A 26,919-nucleotide genomic window follows, 5' to 3' on the forward strand; every position below is an offset into this window, starting at 1 on the left:
CAGATATATTTAAGTTATTTTTCTTCTTTTTTTCCCCAATAAATGCATGGATAGTTTTCACTAAAGTTTATCAAAATACTAAAAACGTAAAGCACTGACGGACGAAGAGACACATGACACGTCGGCTCGCAATGCACTTACGTTAACAAACCGCATTTGCTTTTAATCTACATTCAATAAAAAACAATAATAAACGACTTTTTCATTTAATTTTTGTACACACACAAAACTAATTATTTACAGAAAGGTATTTAACTGTTTTTTACTAGCGTATCTAAACTTGATAGTACTTGTTCTGCAGTTTGGTCAGCTAATGGCACGCTCTTCTCGACACCATGCTCTATAAAATGATTAATAAAGATAAAAAAAATAATTTCTTCAAGAACACAAAGAACCTTTGAGGCAAAAAAAGTTAAAATTCCAGATACAGGAACAAAAGGCTAATATATTACATTCCTAAATAACTTCTTTCCCTAACTTTTCCTGACAAAATGTGGGAAAAATTTCCTTGATTTTCCTTTTTAAACATAGCTGGCGTTACGGCGCGAAGTCAATAACACTAATTTAACGTCAATATCATATAGTAAATAATTAAAGCCATTACATTGCACCTAAAACTTTGAGGCCAAATAACTTAGAAACGAGGTGGTGACGTCAATGGTTTTTCACCGCGTGGGTAACTAGGAACAACCTATTACCAATTTGGGTAAGCTTCCCAAACCTGGGTCCTTAAATCTATTTCGGAATCGACAGGTTGATGACGTCATCAAAAAACTTTCAAACCCTAATATCTCTGCAACCGTTTGTTAAAAGTACATTATCCTATACATTATCTTGATCAGCGTTTCAAGATCTATGCGATGAACGCAACAAGTTTAAAAATTTCTAAAAAAATGTTTCGGGTTTTGACGGGCCATTGTTGACGTCATCAAAATTTTTAAAACCTTATATCTCCTTAGGCGTTTGTTGAAAACATATGGTCCTATACATTATTTTGATCAGCGTAATAACCTCTACACATTACAGGCAACGAATGAACTAAACTTCGCTTTTTTGTATCTGCACTGCTGACGTCAGCAAAAAATTAAAACAACGTATTTTTTTTCTTCTGCCTAAGTGGATTTCTGGAGACTGTGGAGACTGTGAGCCATTACAGTGCACCTAAAATTTTGAGGCCAATTAACTTGGAAACGAGGTGGTGCCGTCAATGATTTTTCACCGCGTGGGTAAGTAGGGACCACCTAGGACCAATTTTGGGGTAAGTTTCCCACACCTGGCTCTCAGAGTCCGTTTCGAAATGGATGGGTTGATGACGTCATCGAAAGAACTTTAAACTCCAATGTCTCTGCAACCATTTGTCACAAATACATAATCCTATACATTTTCTTGATCAGCGTTTCAAGTTGACGTCAGCTGACGTCAGCAAAATATTTAAATACCCTTATATCTCATTAACCGCTCATCAAAAGCGCCTGATCATAAACATTTTGTTGATCCGCTACACAATAGAGGCAACGTGAAAACAAGGTTCTAATTTATATTTTTTAGTGGGTTGCTGATGTTTTTTTTATCCTGCCTCATTGGATTTTTCCACAGGCTTTATCGACTAGTAATGAATAAAAAAAGGTTAACTTACCATATCTTGCTATCAGCCTTGGATGAACTCCACTACATTCCCGTATAAGAATTGGTAATGTTGGATTATTTCGCTTCATTTCAACATAATACTTTTCAATGAAGTTCCTGAAGTGTAAATCATATAATTTCACACAATAAGATAATTAGAAGTTAGGTACTTCGTAATCTGGAATTAAGATAATAAACTTATTTAAACATCCAGGTATCCACTTCATTCAACATTTCTGTTTGGGGCTTTAAAATGACAATGAACAAACCTCCAAGCATGAATTATCTTGATAACTTTTATTTGAGTAATATAACGCCAACTAAATGTGACACTTTTATTGAGTGTTGAATATTATGCCTTGTGATATATTATGAAAAACTTTTCTTCTGTAATTTGTCTTGAACCTTTCCTCTAGTTCTTTTTTTATAAAAAAATATAAACGTTTTCTTTTTATAACAGAAAACCGTTTTTGACCCGAGCCTCAATTTTCTAGCAAAATACCTGAATATAGCCTAAAATTTTCTTAAATATTTTGTTAATTTTTATTCCTCTATTTTGGCTTTCTCGAATTAAACTAGTTGCATGCTTTTATTTGAAGTTACAGTTATGTATTTTATTGAAGACATCTTTTATTTTTTAAGAAGAAAAAAGACTTCTTTTGTTATTTTTAGGATAAAACTTTGTTAGAATTTATGTTTGACTGAAAAAAGACTTGGTTGTGTTGTGTTTTGAAATTATGGCGATTTAAGAACTGCAATAACATATCACACAGAGGCATAAAATTCCCAAAATTTTCTTAAGTTTTTGAGTCTATAAAAAAAACGTATAAGTGGACACAGGCTCCAGGAAAACAACAAATAATCTCACCTGTTGATAGATCATTAAAAGATGATAGAGTATTTCAGACTTAAAGAGGAAAAAATGATTCTATTTTAGCTTTGGTTGAGTTGTGAGAACACATGACACATACAGTATACGAAAGTAATTAGTAAGAAATCGTAGTAGTCAGTGGGCAACCAAAACCGCTAGTGTGGCAAACCTCTTTTGTGCAACAACAAGTCCCTTAACCAGTCAAGAAAATCTTTTGGATATGCTGTCACAATATAAATACACTACACCTGCGGATTCAGTGTCAATTACATTCTACATTACATTCCAAGGGCGCGTAATCACCTTTATACAAAAAATTAATATATATATATATATTTCTTCGATTTTTTTTAAAGTCTACAACGGGTTACCATAATGATCCGATTAAGCGCTCCGTTGAATAAGCGCCCAGGTAAGTACCTCAAAGTTTAATAAGCGCCCAGCAATTATAAAGTGCCTAGCACTTATTAAGCGCCCCCTTTGAATAAGCGCCCACCTGATAAAAGGGGGTGCTTAATCGAAAACTACTTTGAGAAACTGGGTGCTTATTTGAAAATTTCACTATGGCTGCAGGAGTATCAGGTATTGTTGCAGAGATGGTAAAAGCATCTGGATATATTGGAGTTGAGCTTATTACAAGGCTTGCTAATCAGATTATAAAGGATGGTGCTATTCCGAGTGAGTGGCAGTCGAGTGTAATAGTGAAATGAGACAAGGGCAAGGGTGATGCATTAGAAAGAGGTAACTATAGATGTTTGAAGTTGGTTGATCAAGTAATGAAAGTTATTGAAAGAGTGATTGATAAGTTACTTAGAGAAAGAATTTATATAGATAAGATGCAATTTGGTTTTGTTCCAGGGTGTGCCACTACAGATGCAATATTTTTACTCAGACAGCTTCAGGAAAACTATTTAGGAAAGAGAAAGAATCTCTATTTTGCCTTTGTAGATTTAGAGAAAGGTTTTGATAAAGTGCCACGTAAAGTTATTTGGTTGGCTATGAGAAAATTAGGTGTGGATGAGCGGCTAGTTACGGTGGTACAGTCTATGTACAGCAATGCTAGAAGTCGTGTCAGGATTAACGATTCACCTAGTGATGAGTTTAGTGCAAATGTTGGTGTACATCAGGGTTCTCTACTCAGTCCTTTGTTGTTTGTTCTAGTCTTAGAAGTGCTGTCGATGGAGTTCAGAACAGGTTGTCCATGGGAGTTATTGTATGCAGATGATTTGGTTCTCATAGCAGAGTCGATGGAAGAATTAGTTGAAAAGTTTGAGTAGTGGAAGAAATGACTAGAAGAGAAAGGGCTAAGGGTGAACACAGCAAAGTCATGATTAGTGGCATTGCAGCCAAGTGTGACCTGTGGAGTTTGCAGGAAAGGGGTTGGTAGTAACTCAAAATTTTTTTTAGACTTGCAAGCATTGGGTACATAAGAAGTGCAGTAGTATTGGTGGAAGGTTAAGAGCTGACATTCAGTTTGTATGCAAGCGTTGCAAAGGTGAGATTATAGAGAATGGAGTATTTCCAGCTTCAATCAACAGTGGCTCATTAGAAATAGTTGATGTTACTTAGTTATGTTACTTAGTTATGTTACTTAGGTGATATGTTGGGTAGTGAAGGGGGTGTTGGAAGAAGTGTTACTTGCAGGATAGGTTCTGCTTGGAAAAAGTTTAGAGAGTTACTTCCTTTGTTGACTAGCAGAGTCTTGTCAATTGAGTTAAAAGGTAGGTTGTATGAGGCCTGTGTAAGGAGTGTTATGTTGTACGGTAGTGAGACATGAATAGTGAAGCAGGAAGATCTTGACCATTTAGAAAGGAATGATATGAGAATGGTTAGGTGGATGTGTAACGCCAGCCTCAGAGACAGAAAGAGTTCAGATGAGCTAAGTATCCGTAGAATTAAAGATGTTATCCAGATAAGAAGATTGAATTGGCTGGGGTATTTGGAAAGAATGGAGTGGGATAATTGGGTAAGAAAGTGTAGAGACTTAATAGTTCCTGGGACAAAGCCCGGAACCAGACCGAGAAAGACTTGGCAGGAGGTTATAAGGACAGACTTGATACAGAGGAAGTTGAGTTTAGATCTAACACAGTCTAGATCAGATTGGAAGAGGTTCATTAATATACCCTGTCCAACCCATGCTAGCATGGAAAACGGACGGTAAGCTGAGAATGATGGTGATGATGATATTAAGAACCCCAGAAAAACAGAAATGCGGAATTGTACATCGAAGGTTATACCCTTTACAGAATGGACTCAGCTCGAAAAAAGGCAAAGAAGGGCCATCAATTTGGTGGTGTAGCAATCTATGTTCGAGATGATCTAGCTGTCTCATGTGAGGAGTTTTTTACTTATTCCTCAGAAGCAATCCAATTGTTATATCTATTTTTGAAAGAAGAAAATCTTGCCCTTGCTGTTTTATACCGCCAACCTGATGACAAAACCCATGGCCACCCATACACTCCATCTAATTTTAAAGCTGCATCAAATGTACTGGCAACTAGCATTCTTGGTATTCAGAATGCGACTCTCCCCGAAATAATTTTTGGCGGTGATTTCAATCTACCCCATACTGCCTGGCTCAGTGGAACTCCATCAACAGGGGCCAATACCAAGGAGAAAATCATGATCAAATATCTCAACGAACTTGTTGTGACTTGATGTTGAATCAAATTATCATGAAACCGACAAACAAAGATGATAACACTCTTGACCTGGTATTCTTGAACAACATTGATATGTCTTTTGATTATCAAATTATTCCTACGCTACTCAGTATATCTCATCATAGCTTTGTTGAAGTACTAACTCTCTTCAAGGTAAAACAAAGCTTTCAAACACCCCCGAAGAGCGCCTAACATCTTTCATGTCACTTAATTATTTTAAAGAAGATATAGACTGGGAAAAACTGAACAACAATCTTCACGAATATGATTGGCATAACAAATTTCGAAAAAAAGCTGTGAGTGAAATACTATCTATATTTTATGCTATATGTTACGATATGTCTTCAGCTATAGTCCCAAGCAAATCTGCAAAGGAAAAACTAGTCAAGGAACTCCTGAAATTGAAAAAAATTTACAAAAATCTTATTTAAATGGAAATCTACAAAATGAAAAAACAGCTTTAGAAGCTATCAAAAAAATCCTAAATACTTTTATTCATACACAAAAAAGTTTTCTAAAATAAGAACAAAAATTGTGCTGTGATCTATAAGCGGACCGCTTATGGATCACAGCAACAAATTAACACATCATAGCAGAGGTATGTCTGAAATCCTTTCCTGTCAATATCAAATAGTATTATTCAGTGAGTCAAAACATGTAATCAACCTACCCCAACACATATCAGAAATTCTAGAACTCCATTTTTCCCAAAAAGACATCATCAATGCAATTGATGAACTCTCCGACAACTCTGCACCAGGCCCAGATGGCTTCCCAGCAATTTTCTGAAGAAGTGTAAAACATTGGTATCTGTACCACTTCTTCTGTTATGGCAAAAATGTATGGACTGTGGTGAAATTCCCCTCATTTCAAAGGGGGAAGAAATCTGATGCATCCAATTACCGCCTAGTAGCCTTGACATCTCATATTATCAAAAGTTTTGAAACATGGTTTTCGTTATGGTCAATCATGTCTAAGCCAACTCGTAGACCACTTTGATAATGTGATTCACTTTCTGGATGGAAAACTAAATTGTGACATTGTATATCTTAACTTTGCGAAAGCCTTCGACAAAGTGGATTTTACTATTGTCTTAAAAAAACTTGGAATCAAAGGAAAATTATTTAACTTTGTTGAAGCCTTTCTGACAAACCGCACCCAATCAGCCATTGTCAATGGAATGGAATAATGCGGGAATGTGCGAGTTCGAGAAATTGTGGGCAGTTTTGGAGGACAACTGCCAATTTAATTCGAAAGTCACCCAAACTCGCCCTTATATATGCAGGCATTGTGGCATATTGGCACCCTTTTAGATTGATGCCTTCTGAATTCATTTAAAGTCCTTATAATGCCTTTTTGTGATGAAATAGACTGATAATACTTTGCTTTAGCCAGCGTCCCTATCTTATTCTTGCCACACAAATGCCAAAGCCAAAAGAGCTTACCGCTGAAAATGTAAACAATGGAACTTATCTATGTAACTCTCTACTTACAGGTTGCAGAGGCCAGGGAATAAGACCTGTATATTAGCATTCAAATTTTACCACAGCATAGTTACACTGTGATTCTCTTATTTAAGCTGTATTAGACATTTTATTTAATTGTAGCGTACTAGTTATACTGTAACAGCATACTTAAAAGTTCTCCCTGACTTTTAACCCAGATCTTATGGAATACACCTTCTCAGAGTTAGCGCAGCCATTTTTAATTTTCCTGCAAGTGGTGCAAGTTGTACTTTAAACCCTTCTCGGTAACAAAGCATACAGGAAGTACCAAAAAGAAAAGCCTCTTTTGAGAGATTTATTGCCTATTTTGGCACGTCTTTGTTGTAATTCCAAATTTTCAGTACACCTTGGATTTGGAATGTTTTGGAATATTATAGCTATAATTTTGCTACAACTGAGGTTTAAGAGGCTTAAAACAGTCAGGGTAAACACTTAATTTGGTGAGGGTAGGCTAATAATTAGGGCATACCACCTATTTAGGCGACTCATTGTAGCCTAGTTAGGCCATATGCGCAACTAAGAATTATGTTAAAATGAAATATATATATATATAAGCTAATTAGGTTACGTGTCACCTATTTAGGTGACGTTTTCGTCCGCCATATTTATTTTTTCCCTGCAGCATGAATGGCTGAAATCCATTATTTAAAACAACAAATAGTGCCACACGAGGTTTGGGCCATAAGTTACCAATGCGCGATGCAAATAAGACGATAATTGGTCAAAATTATCTGCAAAGTGGACAGATTTGATTCACATAAAAATTGTAGTGCGAAACGCAATGATTTCAACATATTTACAACAGAAAGTTTTTGTTCGCCTAGTTAGACTATGGGTAGCCTAATTAAACTACATCACGTCGCCTAACTAAACGACTCGCCTAATTAGGTCATGCCGCCTAATTAGGTGTTTACCCTCTGACTGTAAAATACAATGCTGATATATAAAAATAAGGAAAACCATCTCAAGGTAAACTGTAAATCTCTTAAAAGAGCCTCTCCATTTTAGCATTGTTTGTAGGCTTTGCTACTGAGAACGGAAGGTCAAAGTCTAACTTACACCACTTTCTGTAAAATTAAATATGGCAGCGCTAATTCCGAAATGGCATTCTAGCTCTAGCTAGCTAACTTAGATGACTTTTTATGTTAGCTATATGCCAAATAGATAGATGGCCTTAGCTAAATTCAAGAGCATCTACCTAGTTCCAGTACTGGAAGCAGACTTCTGACAAAGATGCAGTCTCAATTCTTTGACATGCTGGGAGATGTTTGCCAGCCGTGAAGCTTTCGACGCCATTTTCTTTATCCGCGTATGGTAGGACACTACCACGTAGTTACCACTTCATAAAGAACTCAACACGATCCAAAGGATATCGGAGAGAAAACCAATTCGAACTTCGCATTATTCGTTAACTTTGTCCTTTTTTTTGCAAAATTTTGTGACTCGAAACTTTCCTAAATTTAGTGCAAAAATTCTGTATTGTTTATAATAACACCTTGTTTTAATGGAATAAAACTTGGGAATGGAGTTTTTTATTCTCGCATGCGTTTATTCTCGACGCGTGTTTGCATGTTGATAATTATGATGTTTTAATAGGAATATAAAGTGGATAATTTTAATTTTTGTATATACCCGACGATGTTACTATGTAACGAAAAGCTTAATAAAGAACAAAATATTTTATTATATACGTGTTTTATGTTTTTATTTGCATTTGGCTGTTAAGAAATGAAATTCGAAATCGTTGGTTTGTGAAAATTTATTTACTAATATTTTTATGAAAAAGTCTGTTTTTTTTTCAATCTTTTGAAGGGTTTTTTTTTGATATTTGGATTACTTTACAAAAAGTAAAAAAATAGTTCTGGGGACGAGATTGTGTTTTTATTTAAATGTTTTCACCTTTATCTACAGGAATTTTTGCCTTTTTAAAGACGTGGCCCCGTTTTCTCTTCGGTTTGGATCGTCAAATTTGGCTGGTATGTATGGTCTAAAACATTAATATGGCCACTTTATCTGGAACACCAGGATGTTGTTACATTGCTTATTTATAACCGTGGGTAAAAGTTCATTATGCAACCTCGACCCGAGGGCGCTTTTCTTTTTCTTTTATTAATCTCGGACTGCAAGAGTTCTTGGTACTCCAGGTCTACTGGGCAAATTTATCACGGGTAGCAAATGTTAATCTTGCAAACACTTTCCATTTCTCAAGATATAGTGGAAGTTTTTCTTGCAAAAAAATTTCGCGAAAGGTTATGCGAAACATTTATTTCTTCAGTACACATACTCTAACAGTTTCCAGTGTTGCATAACCTTTCTTCGTCACAATGTTTTTTCTTCCCTTTTCAAATTAATCAGAGATAAAAAAAAAGAGTAATGATAATGAAGAAATTTATTTGCTAAAAAATCAGGTGCAGAGCTATTGCCCAGTATGTTAAATTAAAAATGTTTGGGCAATTATATGGCGGCAGCGATCAGTATGACATGACACAACCTTCTTTCGGTATTAGGAAAAGAGACACACACAAGACTAAAAATTACTAAATTCTTTGGCGTAACGATAAAGTCATAACTCTGCGCCAATAAATTCTGAACAAACAGCAAGTACATTCATTCAATCGCTGGCGTGAAGGGCTTTTAACAAAGCGCCTTTCTCTAGACAACGCCATTATTTCTTCCTTAACTCATTAATTTTTATGCATTTTTTCATTTCTTGGGAAAAAAACTAACAATTTCTATTGTTGGATTTACTCTTTTTTCGTGTTTACATTTCTTGTCTCTTTTATTCTCTACCTAACCATACTACCTGCATAATATTACTCTTCATCAATCAACCAAACATTTTTTAATTCTTTCCAAATCATTTGCAACAACACCATACCCATACCACCATAAGGCGACCGCAAATCGAGAAAAATTTTGGCAAACATTACTCGCAAACATCTGTTGGCCAATATGTTGTCTCGATTTGCTATTATAGCCGCCAACATGTTGGCAGAAAAAAGATATCACAAAAATGTTGGTCAACATTTAATTTTTTAATAAATGTAAATATTGTTGGTCAATTTTGTTTCTACGATTTGTTATACCCACCCCAACATGTTGGCAAACTGTTTTTGTTGGAATGTATAATGTATATGGTAAAAACAAGGCAGATACCAGAGACATTTTCAAAATGACTGGAGTCAGCTGCTACGTCTGAACCTTCAACTGCTTCCATGTCTGGAAAAAAAAGTTTCAAATAGGAAGATGAAGTTGTGGAAAGACTTATTCAGTTACATATGAAGAACGACCTTGCTTCTAGGTTATTTCGAAGAGAAGCTATTCAAAAAGAGATATCAAGAAAAAAGCGTGAAATAAAAAACGAGTTAGACATCGATTTAGGCGCAATCCAAGCAATAAATAAAAATCTCTATGTATACGGTACGAGAGGGAACAAAGAAAACAAAATCAAGAGTGGCTAAGGCTAACCAAAAGTCTCCTGATTGAGGATCAGTTCGTACTGTACATTTCAGATCATTTGAGAGGCCTCGGAAAAAGGCGGCATCCTATTATATTGCCAAATAAAAGATAAACGACTTTATCTTTGATCTAACAATCTAATAGTTTGCAAGAGCTGGTTTCTCTGGTACAATCAGCAATTTGATCATTGTCAACCTGCTCAACCTTCACATAACCCCTATGAGGTACAAAAAGGATCATCGTATACTTCAATGCTTCAAAAGACTACAATTAGAGTACTTTTGTATTGTAATTATTCTGAAACTTATAGTATAATAATATAACAAAACGTAATACAAGTATTCAACTAACGAAATTGAATTGTTTTTCATGCTTTTTCATATTGCCAATCCACATTTTCTTCATCCATAAAATATACCGTAAATGTATGTACACTTCTAGGTGCTTTCCTCCCTACTTGTGATGGAATCGTTATTAAAAAAAAACAGTTAGATTATCTCGCCTAACGCCAGCTTCCATGTACTAATTGGCCATTTTCAACGATATAATCTATTAAACCAGGTGGAGTGTATACATTTTTACTATTTTTCCGTAGAAAGTTTTGTATAACCAAATACTTTCCCGAAGACAAACTCAAGACCTGTTGAAAAATGCGCCATTTATTGGCCAGAATTCCAAACAGATTCCCTGAGATATGTTGGGTGTTTTGCTTTATCATGTGGGATTTGAGTGCAAATACATTATCTCCGAGAACACGTACGATATCTTAATCCATCCTTAAGGCAGTGGCGTAGGTAAGGCAGTGGCGCAGGATTTCTCAACTCATCATCCTTAATCTTTTTTTGTAAATCATTCCACATACCCGAACGTTCATACGACTATTGCAGCTTATATCTGCACAAATACACTTAGGTCCAGCAGTAGCCAAGAAAATGATAAATGCTTTTTTGTAAATTGAAATATTTAAATCCAGTATCAGAGGGAGATCTTATCTGGATGTGTTTTCCATCAATTGCACCTAAAAATTTTAATAAATTCAATCATGGATAAATTCAGCCATTTTCGCGAAGATAATTATATATTCCTTGGCGATGTAAGATACAATATATGATAAAGTCCTTTCTGACATGCGAAATTAAAAACTTAAAGAATGAAAACTTTCAGCTGTTGCGAGAAATCAAATGGTGAAAACCAATCTCTCTGCAGGGGTTACTACTACACGCTGTCGAATTCTATTCTCATCATTTCTCCGCATAAACGACATATTCATTGTTATATTTTTTTTTCTTGCAAAACTTTGCGATAATGATGAGAAACTTTCGATGGAAGATAAGTGGGCTCTGCGCACTCTATCATCACCGGATTCTTTAAGGATGTCAAAAATAGTCGCTGACAACCGATGGAGCAGGCCTTGCTTACAACTGTTTTGGATAGTGGGCAGTTTTAAAAATGAGATAGACATAGAATTGGATCCATTGTAACAAACAATGTAATAAGAGTAGTGATTTTTAAAACTATTTATTATTTAGGTGGAGGAATTGCACGAGTTAAGTCTTCGCAGTGATTCTGCCATCGACGAATTTTACTATCCCCACTTATTTGCTGTGAGTCTCGTATTGGTTAAAAAACTGCATTAGCCTTCCATGGCTGTATGGGATGTCGCATATAAAACGTTTGGCCACGAAGGATCAAGCTGCATATAACATAATGAAATTGATGTTGTATCTGATATGCTGCCGAGTTGAAATAAATATATTTCAATATAACCCACGTTGTATATAGACTGAGAGGAGAATCTCCGAATCGATCGATTAAAAAATATATTATTAAAATTGAACAGACTACAAAGAGACCTCATCTTGAATGAGATAAATTAATGATGATTTTTGGCTGTCGGACGGATCTGTTTTTTTTGTCTATAGATAATGTTCACTTTTGATCTTGAAGCTTCTCCGTTTGCCTAACTCCTCGAAGTAGAATAGTTGTTTCGCAATGTATTATACACGCTTAAAATGGATTACGTCGTTACATGGTCGGCAAGCCCCAAGAATGAAGATGAATCGAGTTGGGACCCACTGTCAATGTCTTTGCATGATTGCTCTACCGACTTTGTCATTGGTGCATCATATTCGATGCAAAAACACTTTTAAGATCGGAAAGATTTGACGCTTAAAAATCTAATACCGTGGAAGAGGGAATAATTGTCCAGACGTCAGCTTTGTCCACCAGGGCTTTTGACCTCATACTGTCGGTTCGCTTATCGTCTTGCTGTCAAATATATAAAAGGGGCAACTTGTCGTGAGATCAAGGTTTTTAGATGAATAAGCGCACGTGCACTTCTTGTGACGGTATATATGGTGGATTTACATTCAAACTGCTTACCACGTTTGCACATGTCAAGGCTCCAAATTCAGGCGTAAAATATTATTTTGTACATGTTATTTTTGTTGTTTACGATGAAAAAAATTGAGTTGCGTGTCTGTCAATTTTAAATTGAATCTCCACGCTTGAATAAAATAATGTCATCCTCACCTCAGATAAAAGATTAAGCAGGTAGGGCGGTTTCCATTGGAGAGTTAGCTGCATGCAACCTTCGACTTATTAGCGTTTATCAACCTTCTACTACAACAGACTCAACCAAAGACAAACTTATCCGTTAGATTTGTCAATATAATAATAAGCGCAGCTCCATTGAGAGGTTGCAAAAGCCTACCACCCCGGAATCCCACCCGTCCGAAAAAACGGTCTGGGGCGGCTGCTGGGTGGGCAGGCTACTCTTCCGTTGGCGATCAATAAAAATTAATACAGAATCAGCCAAAAGACATGTTTTGAACGAACGTCACAAGATTTTTTTAGTAATTTTTGACCAAGTTATATTTGCACAAATCTAGCTATAGCTATGTACCTTGTTTTGTAGTTTCACGACAGCAAGCAAGTATGTTGTAATCATAGAACGAATGTTTGGTGGTTTAGCTAACATAGGTAGGCAATGATAGAGGTAGCAGTTGTTAAAAGTATTTTAAATGAAATGGTATTCAATACATCATTAGCTAGCTACATTGCAAAATCAAGTTTTAGGACAAAAAAGATCCTTTCAAAGTCTGTTGTGTCCATAAAAAGAGAAGTAAATCTGAGTGTAAGAGCTACTGACCCATATGTTTTCTTCACTTACCTCGAAAAAAAGGGTGTTACCTCAAAAGGGCATTACCTCAATCCTTGACAAGCATTTGTGGCGCCGTAGATTAGTGGTTATAGCTCTCGTACTCTGTGCGGGAGACCGGGGTTCGATTCCTCTTGACGGCGATTCAACATGGGCGAGTGAATGTTACCATAGCCCCGGGTTAACCCAAGCCATGTGAGGGAAATTGGGAAGATGGCACACTGTGTGGGCCGTTGAATGTTGCCAGGAGTTGTCTAGTAGAGCGCGGACCCTAATTGAGTCTGCGTCGCTCAAAATGAGCATTAAATACTCTAGGACTCTCCATCTAAGCCATGGCCCCGCCTGGAAATAATAGACAGGGTATATCCCTCGATATTTGTGAGGCTAGCCATGTAAAATATGCACATCTATCTATCTATCATGGTTTTTAGTAGGTAGCTATTATAGTGTAACACAAACTGCCAAAACAGACATCAGGGTTTCAAAAAAAAACTGAATTTTTCGAATAAAACAGAACACAGGTGACTGTAGGTGCAATAGTGGGAGTTGTGCTAATCAATTTAAGCAAAGCTTTTGTTAGTGTATGTCATGTCACATTATTACGTAAATTGCAAGCTATTATTGTGACTTGTAACTTGGTTAATTGGTATACAAAGATGACCTTCATATGACAGTACTAAATTCACAACTGTATCATGCCTTTGTCCTGTTGACTAAGGAGTATTGTTTTGTTCGGATTACGAGCGCCGCCCGGATTATGTATGGCAGCATGCCCTCTTTATAAACAGGGCAGAAAATACATAAGCGGGCAACATAATCAGGACAGGGCGGCAAATTGTACAACAGTTATAAAATATTATTTGGCACTTATGTACAACAATTAAAAATATTATTTGTTACCTATAAAACGAACATAATCAAGCAGGCCGGCTTATGTGTGACACATTTACGTTATTCCTCACTTATAGAATGAACATAGTCTGGGCTAAATGGCTATCATATCATTTGTGACAAGCAAATAGTCCTGGTAGCAAAGTTGTTGTTGTTCTCAAATGAAACAAAATTTCGTGGAAACTAAGTTTTGGCATTCGCTATTTACGTCAAGACTTTTTTTCGCTGTATCAAGTTTTCAATGGTGTTTTATCCTGCAGAGAAAAATTATGTCAAGACTTTTTTTTCCTTCGACATGCCTAGTTTTAGTGTTCTATCTTTCAGAGAAAAATTACATCAAAACTTTTCTTCTTTTGAAGTTTTCAATGGTGTTTTATCTTGCAGAGAAATCTATCATTCTGTGACAATGATTCGTCAATGTTTCTTTAACAAAAATTCGAAGAAAAAGCCAATCACAGCCTGCCTGGCAAGCCATTATATCCAGCATTAATAATCCAGTCACCACAATATAATCAGGGCAAAAAAAACATACTCGGGCCGTACATAATCTGGCCGTCCTGTTTATAAACAGGCCAGTTTTGCAATCTGAGCACAACAGTACACAAAGTTCATTATTAGGAATAAGCTTCTTTAACTTTCATGTTAATTGTTACTGTTGTGAAGCAACAGCAAGGATAACATCATGCTATGTAAGTATTTGTCTCTTGATTCATGTTAATTACACTTGAGTTTGAGGAAAGGGGGAGGATGTCAGGTTCGGAATCTGGAAGCCCCAAACCGGAAATAACCAGGTTGTCAATAACATTCAACTTATGGCAAAAAGCATTTCATGTTGCGGGAATAGATAATGTAACTGCTGATAATGGGGGACATTTTGAATCGTGAACCCCAAACACGATGATTGAGTGTCTACTGGTATAGTGCCTCTCTCAATTTTGACTTCCTTTTCTACATGTCTGAAATAGTATGCATGACTATACTGTCATTTTATATTTATTGTTTATTTTTCAGGTCATCATAAGCAAATAGGCAAAAATATGCTTTGTTTTCAAATTAAAAAAAAATCTTTATCCCTGTGGCTTAAATAAAACTTCAAAATTCATTCAGTAAGTTCAGCTTCACTTTAACAAAATTTTTACAGAAAAAAGGGTTTCATTTTTAGAGGCATAAAATCCATTAAATTCGGACCTGCTATGGTTTCCAATTGTTTTGCCAAACGAAGAAATTATGTACAATTAAATCCATGATAAAATGTCTATTCCGCCTGTAAGTGGAGTTTTGCATACTTCTTTCACCCGTGCTCTGTCGGCGTTCACCTCTGCATTAGTTAAAAGCCGCATGGCTGGATTTCTTGTGTAAAACCTGGTTACCAACGACGAAGGGGCCAGACAATAGAGATTTATGTCTACGTAGTTCTTTTAACTAAGTTAGGAGTCGTTGAATTAGCTAGGATGGTCAGGTTGCCTATGAATAGGCTTCCTCGTGGATTAAAAGGACCAAGACTATTCAATAATTTCTGAGATCTAAAAGTGTCCGACCAAGACAGAAATCTATGGAACGTTTTGTCTGACGAGTCTCCAAAAATTATTTTTCAGGCGTTAATAACATGCCTTAAACGATTTAGGTGTGTGTCAAGGCGTGCATGTGCGATTGCACGTCTCTCCTGAAAAAGACTGCACTCTTGGGAAACCCATCTCACAATGCAACTTGGTTTTAATAACAGTCTTAAAGGGCATACAGTATACTCTTGGTACCCGTGCACAACCCAAGTTGCCTGTTTTGCCTGATATGCTTATTCTTATACATTCTCATCTTAATAGACCTATTTCCAGTTCCATTTTCATTCACTGGAATATACGTACCAAAATACCGAAAAACATGACAACGAGATTAGTTATGGTCAAATTTTTAGTTTGCAGCGAAGTAGTGCAGATATGGTTTGTTTACTTGCAATATTTGCAAAATTAATTTTTCATACAGATTGTTATTAACATTTGGTGATATGATAAAATAGTACAGTACCGATTAAACTACGGGTACAAGTAATTTCTTCCGTGGGTATTCCACGAGTACGCAACGAGTATAATGCGCGTACGAGTACGTCAAAAATACTTGCACATTTTTGCTACTGTACTCACACAGTACTCGCTAGCATGCTCGAAAGGCAAACGATATAATTAATCGAGAAACTGGCGGAGAATGCACTTACAGCTAATATGCTTTTATGTTGGTGTTGGATTTATTGAAAACACTATTTTTACAGTGTTATTTTCTACGTTCGTTAGTTTTCTATGTTCAATAGTGAGTTGAAGCTGGCATTGAGATTACATGCTAACACTTTAAGCCCTGGCGTTTTGTTGATTTACGATCGAATCAGCAGTCCTATTTGGAACCATGCCACAGGGACCTGACACTCCCAAGAGCCAGACGAGTCTAAACTGATTCGCGTTATATTATACTCACCTGCGGGAAAGCGCGCACCAACACAAGCTAATTATGATAGCCAGAACTTTCAAGCGAACTCTTTTGCTTCTGAACAAAAAAGCAAACAAACCAACGTCACTTCTGAAAATTTTATTATGCACACTATGATTGGTAAGATGAGAATGGATAATAAAATTATAAAAGCATGGGAAAGAAACGATCTGTAAAAATTCATTATTTTGTTTATTTTTATTCATTTTAACTAAGATGCATATCCTTGATACACGTTATTTTTTAATATAATATTTTTCATATAAGAACATAAAACTTCATAGAAACAAAATTTAGTGCTGAAATTTAGTGCTGAAATGCTCCTTTAAACTTTCAAAATGGTGAAATGCTGATAGCTACACAATAGACTTGAAAGCTACTTATACTTTAGGGAACTCACTCAAAATTTGGGTGCACATCATTCTCACTTGATCCAAGATTTCCCTGCTGGGCACATTTTTACTTATGGTTACTTACAAAACAATTAAATTAAATGCGATTGGCTTAATTTAGTCTCCAGAGTTCATTGTTTAATTCATGCTTGCGAAGAAAAAGTAATAATGTTTGAATGTAGCAACAAAACTTTTAGCTAGGAGAAGAAAGCATTTAGATAACAGATTTAAAAAGCAAAGGGTTTCCTCGTCGGAGAGAAATTAACTAGATAGTTATAAAAGAGCCATTACAGCAACGTATACATTTTTATGTAAACTAAAGAAAATTTGTTGCAACATAAAAAAAAATATGTAAAATAAAATGTTATTTCTTACGACTCAAATACGAAGTAAAAGTTTTCACAATGTGTAAGGTAGAAGACAAATGTGAGCTATCGATAAAAATTATGCTACAACGAATTCCCTTTTTTTAACTTATACTCGCACACACACTCACAAATCATTCACTTACTGTACTCGTATGCGCAAGAGGCTATACTCGAGGGTATGGAGTAGTATACTCGCCGATTACTTGTACTCGTCTTGCACTTTACTCGGCATTTAATGTACCCGTAGTCGTATAGTTACTCGCGATCGGGACTGTAGTTGAGCTGACCTTGTGGGTGCCTTACCCTGTTTATTTTTTTTCCAAATGAGAGTAATTTTAGAAGTATTTATAACTCACATTTTACACATTTGTGATTTCAGAATTAGGATACTAATTTGACTTGGTGGCAAAAGTTGGTTTTAAACTTTCCTTAGAACGCTTATTTGTGTCACATTATAGGCCTCTATCATAGATTGTATTTGGTAAAAAAATTATTTAATGTAAGGTTGACAAAAGGGATGATATCTTAATTCTTAAATTTTATTTTCAGAGAGTTACTATCTTGGTATATAAATTATCCAGTGGTTTTACTCGGTCGAAAACAAATTTTTCTTTGAGTTGATCACTTCACAAAACAATTTAAAAGTTTCTGCTTTAAAAAAAACACAATAAAGTTACTAACATACTGCATAGAAAAAAAATTTGTGTAAAATTTTCTCCGCAAAATGCTTGCCATGTCGAACTTTAACAAGTGAAAACAAGGTGAAATTTTTGGTGAGGTCAAAAACAAATTTTTTTGCCAAAATTAAGCACATTTACAGCTGCAATCCAGACATTCTTTTATTTACACATGGCTTGGGTTAACCCAAGCCATGTGAGGGAAATTGGGGAGATGGCTCGCTGTGTGGGTCGTTGGATGTTGCCGGGAGTTGTCTAGTAGAGCGTGGGCCCTAATTGGGTCTGTGTAAATACTCTAGGACCCTCCATCTAAGCCACGGCCGCTCCTGGAAATAATAGACAGGGTATACCGCTCAATATTTGTAAGGCTAGCCATGTATCTTGAATATCATTTTACGCAACAAATGTTAAAAAATGATTTGTTGATTATTTATGCAGCTAAGCTATAGCTACAACTTTGCAAAGAATACTTGTGAAAATGCTCTAAGAAAATCCAGCATGTTCAAGTCAATGTTACTTTTCTTTTGAACTCTTGGTTTCTGGGGTTCTTCTGTTAGCATCAGCCAAGCATATTTAGTATTCAACATTGGTTTTAGGGAATGGAAAGCTCAAAATGAAATTCATATATGTTTTCCAGGGTTGTAGCTTAACTGGCTAGTTACCAGCAAGCTAATTTTAATTTTTTAAACTGATCAGAGTAATATGAAGTGCCACTGAGAGTTAATAGACTGTATACTCAGTTTCTCTTTATAACTACGTTAACAACGATTATGTGAAACTGCTATATAAAAGCTGCAAAAGTGAACATTTTGTTGATACATTCCTTGAACTTGCATGTAAACAACAAGCATCCAGAAATTTGCTCATAACTAATCTTGTTTTCATTACAAAGCAAATTACTCTTGTCTTGTATTTATGGTATTTGCTAGATTGTGTCAGCCTCAACCTTGACGAGGTCCCATGGAATAACAAAGATTGACAATGCCAATGCAACTGCATGCCATTGCAACTGCATGTTATTGTGCAATACAATGCTGGACACATTCTCATATATGTGTGTTATTGATCAGAAGCCTCTTTCATATATGGGAGTGAGTCATTGCATGATAGTTTCTAGCCACAGCCTGCATAGCACTAGTGTTAAAAAAGCTCACTAGTTTTGTCATCTTCACTCTGATAGAAATTGTTTCTGTTGTAGTATTTAGGGAATGAAGTACATCACCCAAGATGTTTTGAAGAATACGCATGACCTAATTTTTCCATATAATTAAAAGATGATGGATCGGCAAACTAACCAGATCAGTACGCCACCTGTAACTGACTGCATGGCAACAACCAATAAAGAATACAAAAACATTTTTTCTGCCGAAAAAACTGTCAACATAAATTCTTTATTTTTACCACTTCAGTTATTGGGAAACAAATATTTCTGAAATTTGAATAAATAGTAATTTCAAGTTCAATAATAATATTAAAATCTTTTAAATTGCAATTTTTGAGTTTTTTTTTCTGCTCTGAACACAATATTAAATGTAAAGACGAACCAGTAAATTAACCAATCTATGACAAAACTAAGCATGGAGAATGGAGTAAAAACATCATCCAACATTTGTTATGGTTCTAAACAATTATGGTTCTACATCTTAGGTCCTAAAAAAAGTCTTAAAACTTTGAAATTTATGACCAACGAAAAGCTTGGAGAAATCCTTGAATATGCAGCATGCAAAAAGTTATAATACCTAATGTTCCCATAGAACATTGCAAGTCTTCCAAAGCAACATGTAGATTTGGAAACAAGGTTAAAAAAGAATTTAATGACTGCTTGATTTTTAGAAGGTTCCTTTTAAAAATTTCATTTAGTGGGTGGATGATGTAATTCTAGCGTAAATCTTAAATATTAAATATTAGTGTAGATTTTACCCTTGATGTTTATTTGAGCATGTAAGAAGGGTTGTTTGTATAATAGATTTGTTTTCATTTAAATATCTGTGCACTTTTGAAAATCTAGGAGCTCTAGAAGAGTTCATCATCATCATCATCATCATCATCATCATCATCATCATTCTCGGCTTAATGTCCGTTTTCCATGCTAGCATGGGTTGGACGGGGTATATTAATGACCCTCTTCCAATCTGATCTAGACTGTGTTAGATCTAAACTCAACTTCCTCTGTATCAAGTCTGTCCTTATAACCTCCTGCCAAGTCTTTCTCGGTCTGCCTCTGGGCTTTGCCCCAGGAACTATCAAGTCTCTACACTTTCTTACCCAATTATCCTCCTCCATTCTTTTTAAGTGCCCCAGCCAGTTCAATCTTCGATCATAATAATATATATTTAATTTTAAAAAATGTTTTCCTGTTTAAAACAAATATTTTTTCATTCTTTAAATAATGGTATTTCTATTTAGAAAAAAATGCCTAAGATTATAGGCAAAAATGGTACTTCAGTAAATGTGATATGTGCTGATTTAACAACGTTGGTATATTTACGTGATAGTGATACCTGGAAGTGTGAGTATAGTGACTGGGCGTTTGGGTTGTTTGCAATTTGTTCTGTGGTGGCACTACTCTTACCTCTACTTCTCATCATCTATTGCTGCATCAAATACAATCACAAACATTCTAAATTACACCACATACCAGAATACAGCAGACAAACATCTTACTCATCTGTGTATCCTGAACAAAATGGACGAGATCTTCACACGTTCCCAGAAGATGTAGGTTAAACTTTTTGTATGTCAGATTTTTTAAATTATTGTATTTTGTACTTGTGTGAAGTGGCGGTCAAAATCACTTTTTGTCATGGATGCACTAAAAAGCAATGCACAAAATATGAACAGTGAACAATTTTTTCTGGTGCAACTAGTTTTTCCACAACTAACAACACTTTCTTTGTGCAATGATAGCTTAAAAGTTTTGCTTTTAAAAAGAGTTTTTTCTTATGTCAAAAATAATTGTACAGTATGCATAACCTTCCTAGAACTATTGAACTTTCTCAAAAGGCGATGTTTAGAAGAGTCATGTTAAACAACAGTAAAGTAATAGCCTGTGATGTAATAGGCAAACTCAGTTATAACAGCGAAAACCAATACTTACTGTTTGGTTTTTTTACTGATATTGGGTTTTTAACATATTGACAAACAAAAGACGCTAAAACAAATTATAAACTAAATATTAAAAAAAGGAAGAAAAATAGGCGGAGTACGACAATTTTTTGTTGAAAAAACAACAGCCCTAATGCCACAATGCAGTTTACACGTGCTACAAATGCTGCACCTTGTGACTCTCCTGGATAGCCTTTGTATATATTTATTCATTGACTTTATACCAGAAGGATGTTGATATATTTGCTATTTCTTTTTTTGTTACAACCTATTTTTTGTTACTATACCTCTTTTTGTTAATTTTCAGGAAACACATGAACCAGATGTACATCATCATCAACCAAAACGAATTGGAGGTAAGCATGCAGTTACGAGTTACTTTTATGTCGAATCTTGGCACGGAGAATAAAATTAAAATATCTTAATTTAGGTAAATTATACTTTCCATATCCAGCGTATGGTACTTTTGATGAAGCATCACTTCCTGGCTCCACAAGTACTCTTTATCAGGATATCCCAACTACTCAACAAAATGCAATATCTAACATACCTGCTCAGCAACAAGCACAATTGGTACCTCCTTTAGATCCTAATCAACCATTTATATTGCACTTATCTAGCAGTGCTCCAATTGTGACTTCCATGCTCAGGGATACCAGACAATATTTACATGAAAGCCACAATTCAAATTCAAATTTGCAAGATAATAATTCTTTACATGGAATTAATAAAAACTCACACAACAGCTTAAATGATTTTAAAGAACACAATGAAGTCAATTCATTTCGTCCAAGTGTGCTGTCAACGTCATCCTCAACAGGCTCACCAATTTATATTAAGCATAAAAATGACGGCCTTCCACCCGCTTATACCGCCGTGACCTCTCAAGATGAAAAACAAAATGTTGGTTTATTAGACCAAAGAACTAACCAAGGGACTAGCCTTAGTTCTACAAATTCTTCTTTCAGTTGTAATAGGACAGAAAAACCTTCGAGCACAGAAGGATATAACGCAAACAAGGCTGCCAACGCAGTTGGTTCTAATAGTGATGATATTAGCAAACCTCTTATAGATTTAGACCCTGAAACAACTACAGTAGATTCTAATATAAATAATGACTTAACAAAGCAAAGATCAGATGAAATTAACGCTAATATAAATGAAAATATACAAATACCAGTAAAAACAAATGATCGTAATGATAGTCAAATAGATGATTCGTTAAATAAAAGTAACTTAGCAGACATTCCAGCCAATCCTGATCGATTGTTGGATGATTGTGAGAAGAACAGAATTTTATCAGCCACACCAAATAAAAATATGATTTCCAGACAGGTAGCTCTACCACTATTTTTTTCAGTCCGATAAGGCTGCAAAACGTAACGTTGAATTTCTCGCGAAACGCGAACTAATACAAGTTAGTTGCTCGAATACGACTTTTGTTTGTATAGGATTTTGATGACTATTTGGCTGATTGTGTGTTGAAACTTCCAGAAGACCAACGTAACGGTACCTTTCTCATTCGAAATTCGACCTCAACACCAAATTGCAAGGTATATTTCACAGCTATTTCTTCTTCACAGTAATTGTTCACAAAAGGTATTTGTCTAAGAATTATCCGTCTTTTTAGGTATTAACGTTGTATTGCAAATCGATAGAGAACAGCGCAAGTTTGTTTTATTTCAAGGTAATTAATTTGTGTAAAGAGATATCATTTGTTTTAAAGTACTTACTTCATTCGATAGCAGTAACTAAGTGCACTAACTACTTCCTACGAATGATGTAACGATATAAATTACTCAAGGAAGAAATCTTAAAATAAATTAAAAGTATTTTCTACTAAAGTATACCTATCAGTATATATTCCTCTTTTTAGCGTTCATTTTCTGCCTTCTCAATTTGACCTACGCTAATTAATTAAATGATGAATTTATTTTTAAAGTCCTGGCTAATATGGTTAGCATTGTTCATGTCTAATACTTTTCCGTAACTAAGTAGAATAGAAGTTTTGACGAGTAGCATCAAATTTCAAAGGATTGACAGGCTGTAGTTATTTTTTTTTGCTAGAAATATGTAATGTTTTGAGATTGCTCTTTTGGATGTCTAACAAATCGAGAAGTGCACACGTCAAACCAATGTTTAGATTTAATCCCCCTTTCTTCCGCTTATTGAGGGCATATGGTGGTGGTGTCGAAGGGAAGACATAAAGTGCCTGGATTTTGCTAGTACTCATCCATTTTAATCACAAAAATCGGAAGATATGTTATAAACAATTTATAAACAGAAATTCAAAATAGAATAGCAAAATATTGCTGAGAACGTTACCAAACTCGGTTTTAATAAATAATTTTTTTCCCTGATTTTATAATTTCTGATGCAGTCAAACTAACGCAAGCAAAAAAATAATTTACGAAAAAATGATTTTTTCTTTTTTTCTCATACTACAATTGTACCTACTTTTGTGTCATAACTATGACTGTGTCAGACGTTGTGGACAGCGAGGACTTCATTTTACCCCCAATAGTGTCAAATGTTTAGAAAATGTAGAAAGAATCGACAATCCATGAAATTACAAGCACATAGGCTACTATAAATTATGTGGGCAACAAATCAGTTCAAAATACTTCCTACCTTAGGAAAAGAATTTTTTGCGGAAAGAAAATTGATGGAAAGTAAATTTAGTGAAATTAGTGGAAGTTGATTTGAGGGCTGACGAAAAAATATTAAATTTGGCAGAAGACCAAAATAATAATTGGCAGGAATTTTTTTTTAAACCGGGCAATGGCTTTATTTTTAACAGCCATCAAATCAAAAATTCTCTTATAAAACCCTATTTTTTTACCGAACATTCTTTTTATAATTGTCGGAGAGCGAAAAATGTTTGTCGCGAACGCAATATCTGCTATATTTTCTTTTCGCCAAAATGTATTCTCAAAAAAGTATTCTCTAAATGTTTCACAGACTGTTTGTACGTCAAATGTTTTCTCTTTACTTTTTTGTAAGCCCTTGGTTTTTGGGTTGTTATTAAATAGATTGTTACGATTGGTTCGGGTTAGGTAACCAACAAAATATTTATTTAATTTTCAGTTTATTTACTGTCTCATGTGATTTTCGAAGTTGTTGAAAAACTACTTTAATGGGATAAATTTTCGCGCGGATTAAATTTCACGCATTTCGCGGATTTGGGTACTACCGCGAAAATATGTCCCTTCGAAAATTTGGAATCAGACCATCCGCGAAAATTTGTCCCCGCGAAAGTTTTGAAAAATTGCTCGATCGAAATTTTAAATTTTAGTTTTTCTTTGTTTTTAAAGTCCCTGAGGCTTTCTTTTTTGTAGGCTTAATTTTTCAACCGAGTACTGAAGATGAAAAGATAAGAGAAAATTGACAAAGGTTTCTTTTAAGGATATCGATCCTTTGCTCCCAGCTTCTAATGTAGATGATCAACCGAAATTGAGTTCTCTTTCCAGCCTTCGGATGAACAATTGAAAGTTCCTTACATCCCCCACGAAGTGAAATAGTAGTAGTGGATGTAACGGATGAAAAATCACCTTTTTTGAATTCAATCGTTTCGTTTTTTATCTAGTTGTGTTTATTCTACCCATAGTTGATATGTTCTACCTGACGTTATAGTTGTGTTGAAAGAGCTTTGAACTAAAATGCAAAACTACATTTTGTCTCGGTCGGTGTAGAAATAACAGGTGTAACGAGGGTCGATGAGACAGTGTCATTCGGCCCCGAACCCTTTTAATAACTTATTTTTTTAAAAATTGCTGTTATGACCTCATCCGCGAAATTAAGTTCCCACAAAAGATTAAAACATCCCTCATCCGCAAAAAAACGTCCCCGCGAAATGCTAAAATTTCGCGGAAGAGTACAAACGCGAAAGTTAAATCCCCGCGAAAATTTATCCCATTGAAGTAGTGTACAGAGAAATTCACGTCTTTATTTTAGATAACTTATACCGACAGTAACATGATGTATATCGAAAATACGGAAAAAATGTTTTCCGCGCTGGAAGATCTAATCGCATTTCACAAGTAATTATTTCACCGATTATTGAATGTTCTGTCCTCTCTTCCTGTGTTTTTTTACCTGCTCACCTAGTTAATTTCTGCCCTCAGAAAGAGGCCAGTCATAAAACACTAAAAACAGAAACGCGTCACAATATTGTCATCCAAACTGCTTTTTATCAAAACCACTCAAATAGTCATAAAATACGCATCAAACATAAAAGTTGAAAAAGTTCTACAAGTTCAGACATTGCATGTTGCAGATGAAACAACAGTGTGATCACAATTTTGTACACTCACAAAAATAGAACAACTCAGTTTTTATTAATACTAAAATAAATAGTTATTTGATCCAAATGTTGATTAAAGCCTTTTCTATCCGTATGTCATATGCTGCTCGCATGTTTTTAAAACGTGATAGACAGATTAATTGATTTAATAGATCTCGAAATATATCAATCTTATGAGTGTCAGTTTTTTTTAATTATGATATTGAGCAGGCCTTTTGGCGTCCATCGTATTTGTTTTTTTAATCTGATTATTTCTCATGATTTGTTTTTATCGTTCTCGTGACCACACCACGAGTACTACTTAAACCACTTTTCATAATGATAGTCACACACAACTTAGTTTCCATGTCTACTATAAATAAATAGGAACATATTGTGGCAAATCTGAGAACGAAAGTAATAGTCACGAGTGGAATAAAAGGGACATTTCAGGACAACTTTCTATTTCGAGGGAAAAACCAAATGAACTTGTTTGTCATTTGTTTATTATTGTTGACTCCCTGTAACTCGAACTTCGGATAACTCGAACCTTATCACCACTTTCTTGTGAAATTATGCACTAACCCGAACTTCGGATAATTCGAATATTTCGAACCATTTTGCCCCAAGTTTGTTTTTTATATCTGGAAATATTTTTAGCCTCCCTCCCTGTGCCTAATGCCTAGGACATTTTTACTTTTTAATAAAATCGAAAGATAAAGTTAAATTTCTTTCGCTTTAATCATTTTCTTGACGCAGACTAAGAAATGTGTCTATCTGAATATATTTAATGTGTTAAAGACTTCCATTTTGTCTTCCATCTCCATAAAATTAGATACTTGCACGCTAGGTTTAATATTTTAAAAGAGGAAGTAGTTTTAATTCGACTTAATTTTTTTCACCCATATGTGCCCCTAGTCTCTCATAGTGTTGGATTTGTGAGAGTTCACTGTGTAACATTTTCTATTTTAGAATAAATCGTTCCGTGCTTCCCTGTTTACTAGGCGATTGCTTGGGAAAAAATTTCTAGGATGGAAGTTGACTTACTTAAAGTACTCCGGAATGAACTTTGCAACAAAGTTGTTGTTTGTTGTTATGGTTAACTTTTTTTTTGTTTGATTTCCGAACATTTACGGATATAGTTTATTATTTGGCTGAAATATTTTTATTTGTAATCAACAGCACTCCACCGTCTTGTGAGGTTTTTTATACTTTGAAATTTGTTAAGTTTTGTTTATATTTTGTTGAATAAATTGATGTATATTAAAATAAATAAATTCTTTTTATGCAACTTTTATCTTTTTTCTTCCGAACAAGCTGAATACCTGTCCTGTTTGGTTTTTTTATATTCCAATTAGAAATTTTTTTTTTGATCCAGCCTTTTTTTTCTCAACAGTGTGTCTGCTGAAGAGAATTATGTTAATTTTGGCCGGTGCGGAACAAGT

The 26,919-nt window shown here is 35.1% G+C and overlaps 2 protein-coding genes across 2 annotated transcripts; one reads left to right on the forward strand and one right to left on the reverse strand.

Moving 5' to 3' along the window:
* Positions 1 to 192: 192 nt before the first annotated feature.
* LOC130654164 (NADH dehydrogenase [ubiquinone] 1 alpha subcomplex subunit 2-like) lies at positions 193 to 8,022 on the reverse strand. Its single transcript, XM_057456702.1, has 3 exons — positions 7,864 to 8,022; positions 1,637 to 1,743; positions 193 to 340 (listed from the first exon to the last, which is right to left on the reverse strand). Exons 1-3 carry the CDS (start codon positions 7,959 to 7,961, stop codon positions 252 to 254), a joined length of 294 nt encoding a protein of 97 aa, XP_057312685.1. The 5' UTR covers positions 7,962 to 8,022; the 3' UTR covers positions 193 to 251.
* A 4,924-nt stretch (positions 8,023 to 12,946) lies between these two features.
* LOC130654158 (uncharacterized) lies at positions 12,947 to 26,765 on the forward strand. Its single transcript, XM_057456697.1, has 8 exons — positions 12,947 to 13,106; positions 20,494 to 20,805; positions 21,500 to 21,548; positions 21,623 to 22,527; positions 22,644 to 22,745; positions 22,823 to 22,879; positions 25,147 to 25,232; positions 26,447 to 26,765. Exons 2-8 carry the CDS (start codon positions 20,500 to 20,502, stop codon positions 26,502 to 26,504), a joined length of 1,563 nt encoding a protein of 520 aa, XP_057312680.1. The 5' UTR covers positions 12,947 to 13,106; positions 20,494 to 20,499; the 3' UTR covers positions 26,505 to 26,765.
* Positions 26,766 to 26,919: the final 154 nt, after the last annotated feature.

This window comes from Hydractinia symbiolongicarpus, chromosome 8, assembly GCF_029227915.1.
Source record: "Hydractinia symbiolongicarpus strain clone_291-10 chromosome 8, HSymV2.1, whole genome shotgun sequence".
Lineage (NCBI taxonomy): Eukaryota > Metazoa > Cnidaria > Hydrozoa > Anthoathecata > Hydractiniidae > Hydractinia > Hydractinia symbiolongicarpus.

Bases quoted from the DNA above. Each gene is read 5' to 3' on its own strand.
- LOC130654164 (XM_057456702.1), bottom strand. From the start codon at position 7,961: ATGGCGTCGAAAGCTTCACGGCTGGCAAACATCTCCCAGCATGTCAAA. The intron at 1,744-7,863 runs GTAGATGCTCTT...TTTACACTTCAG, and splicing joins GCTTCCAGTACTGGAACTAG to GAACTTCATTGAAAAGTATT. The intron at 341-1,636 runs GTAAGTTAACCT...ATCATTTTATAG, and splicing joins AAGGCTGATAGCAAGATATG to AGCATGGTGTCGAGAAGAGC.
- LOC130654158 (XM_057456697.1), top strand. From the start codon at position 20,500: ATGCCTAAGATTATAGGCAAAAATGGTACTTCAGTAAATGTGATATGT. The intron at 22,528-22,643 runs GTAGCTCTACCA...TTGTTTGTATAG, and splicing joins AAAATATGATTTCCAGACAG to GATTTTGATGACTATTTGGC. The intron at 22,880-25,146 runs GTAATTAATTTG...TCTTTATTTTAG, and splicing joins CAAGTTTGTTTTATTTCAAG to ATAACTTATACCGACAGTAA.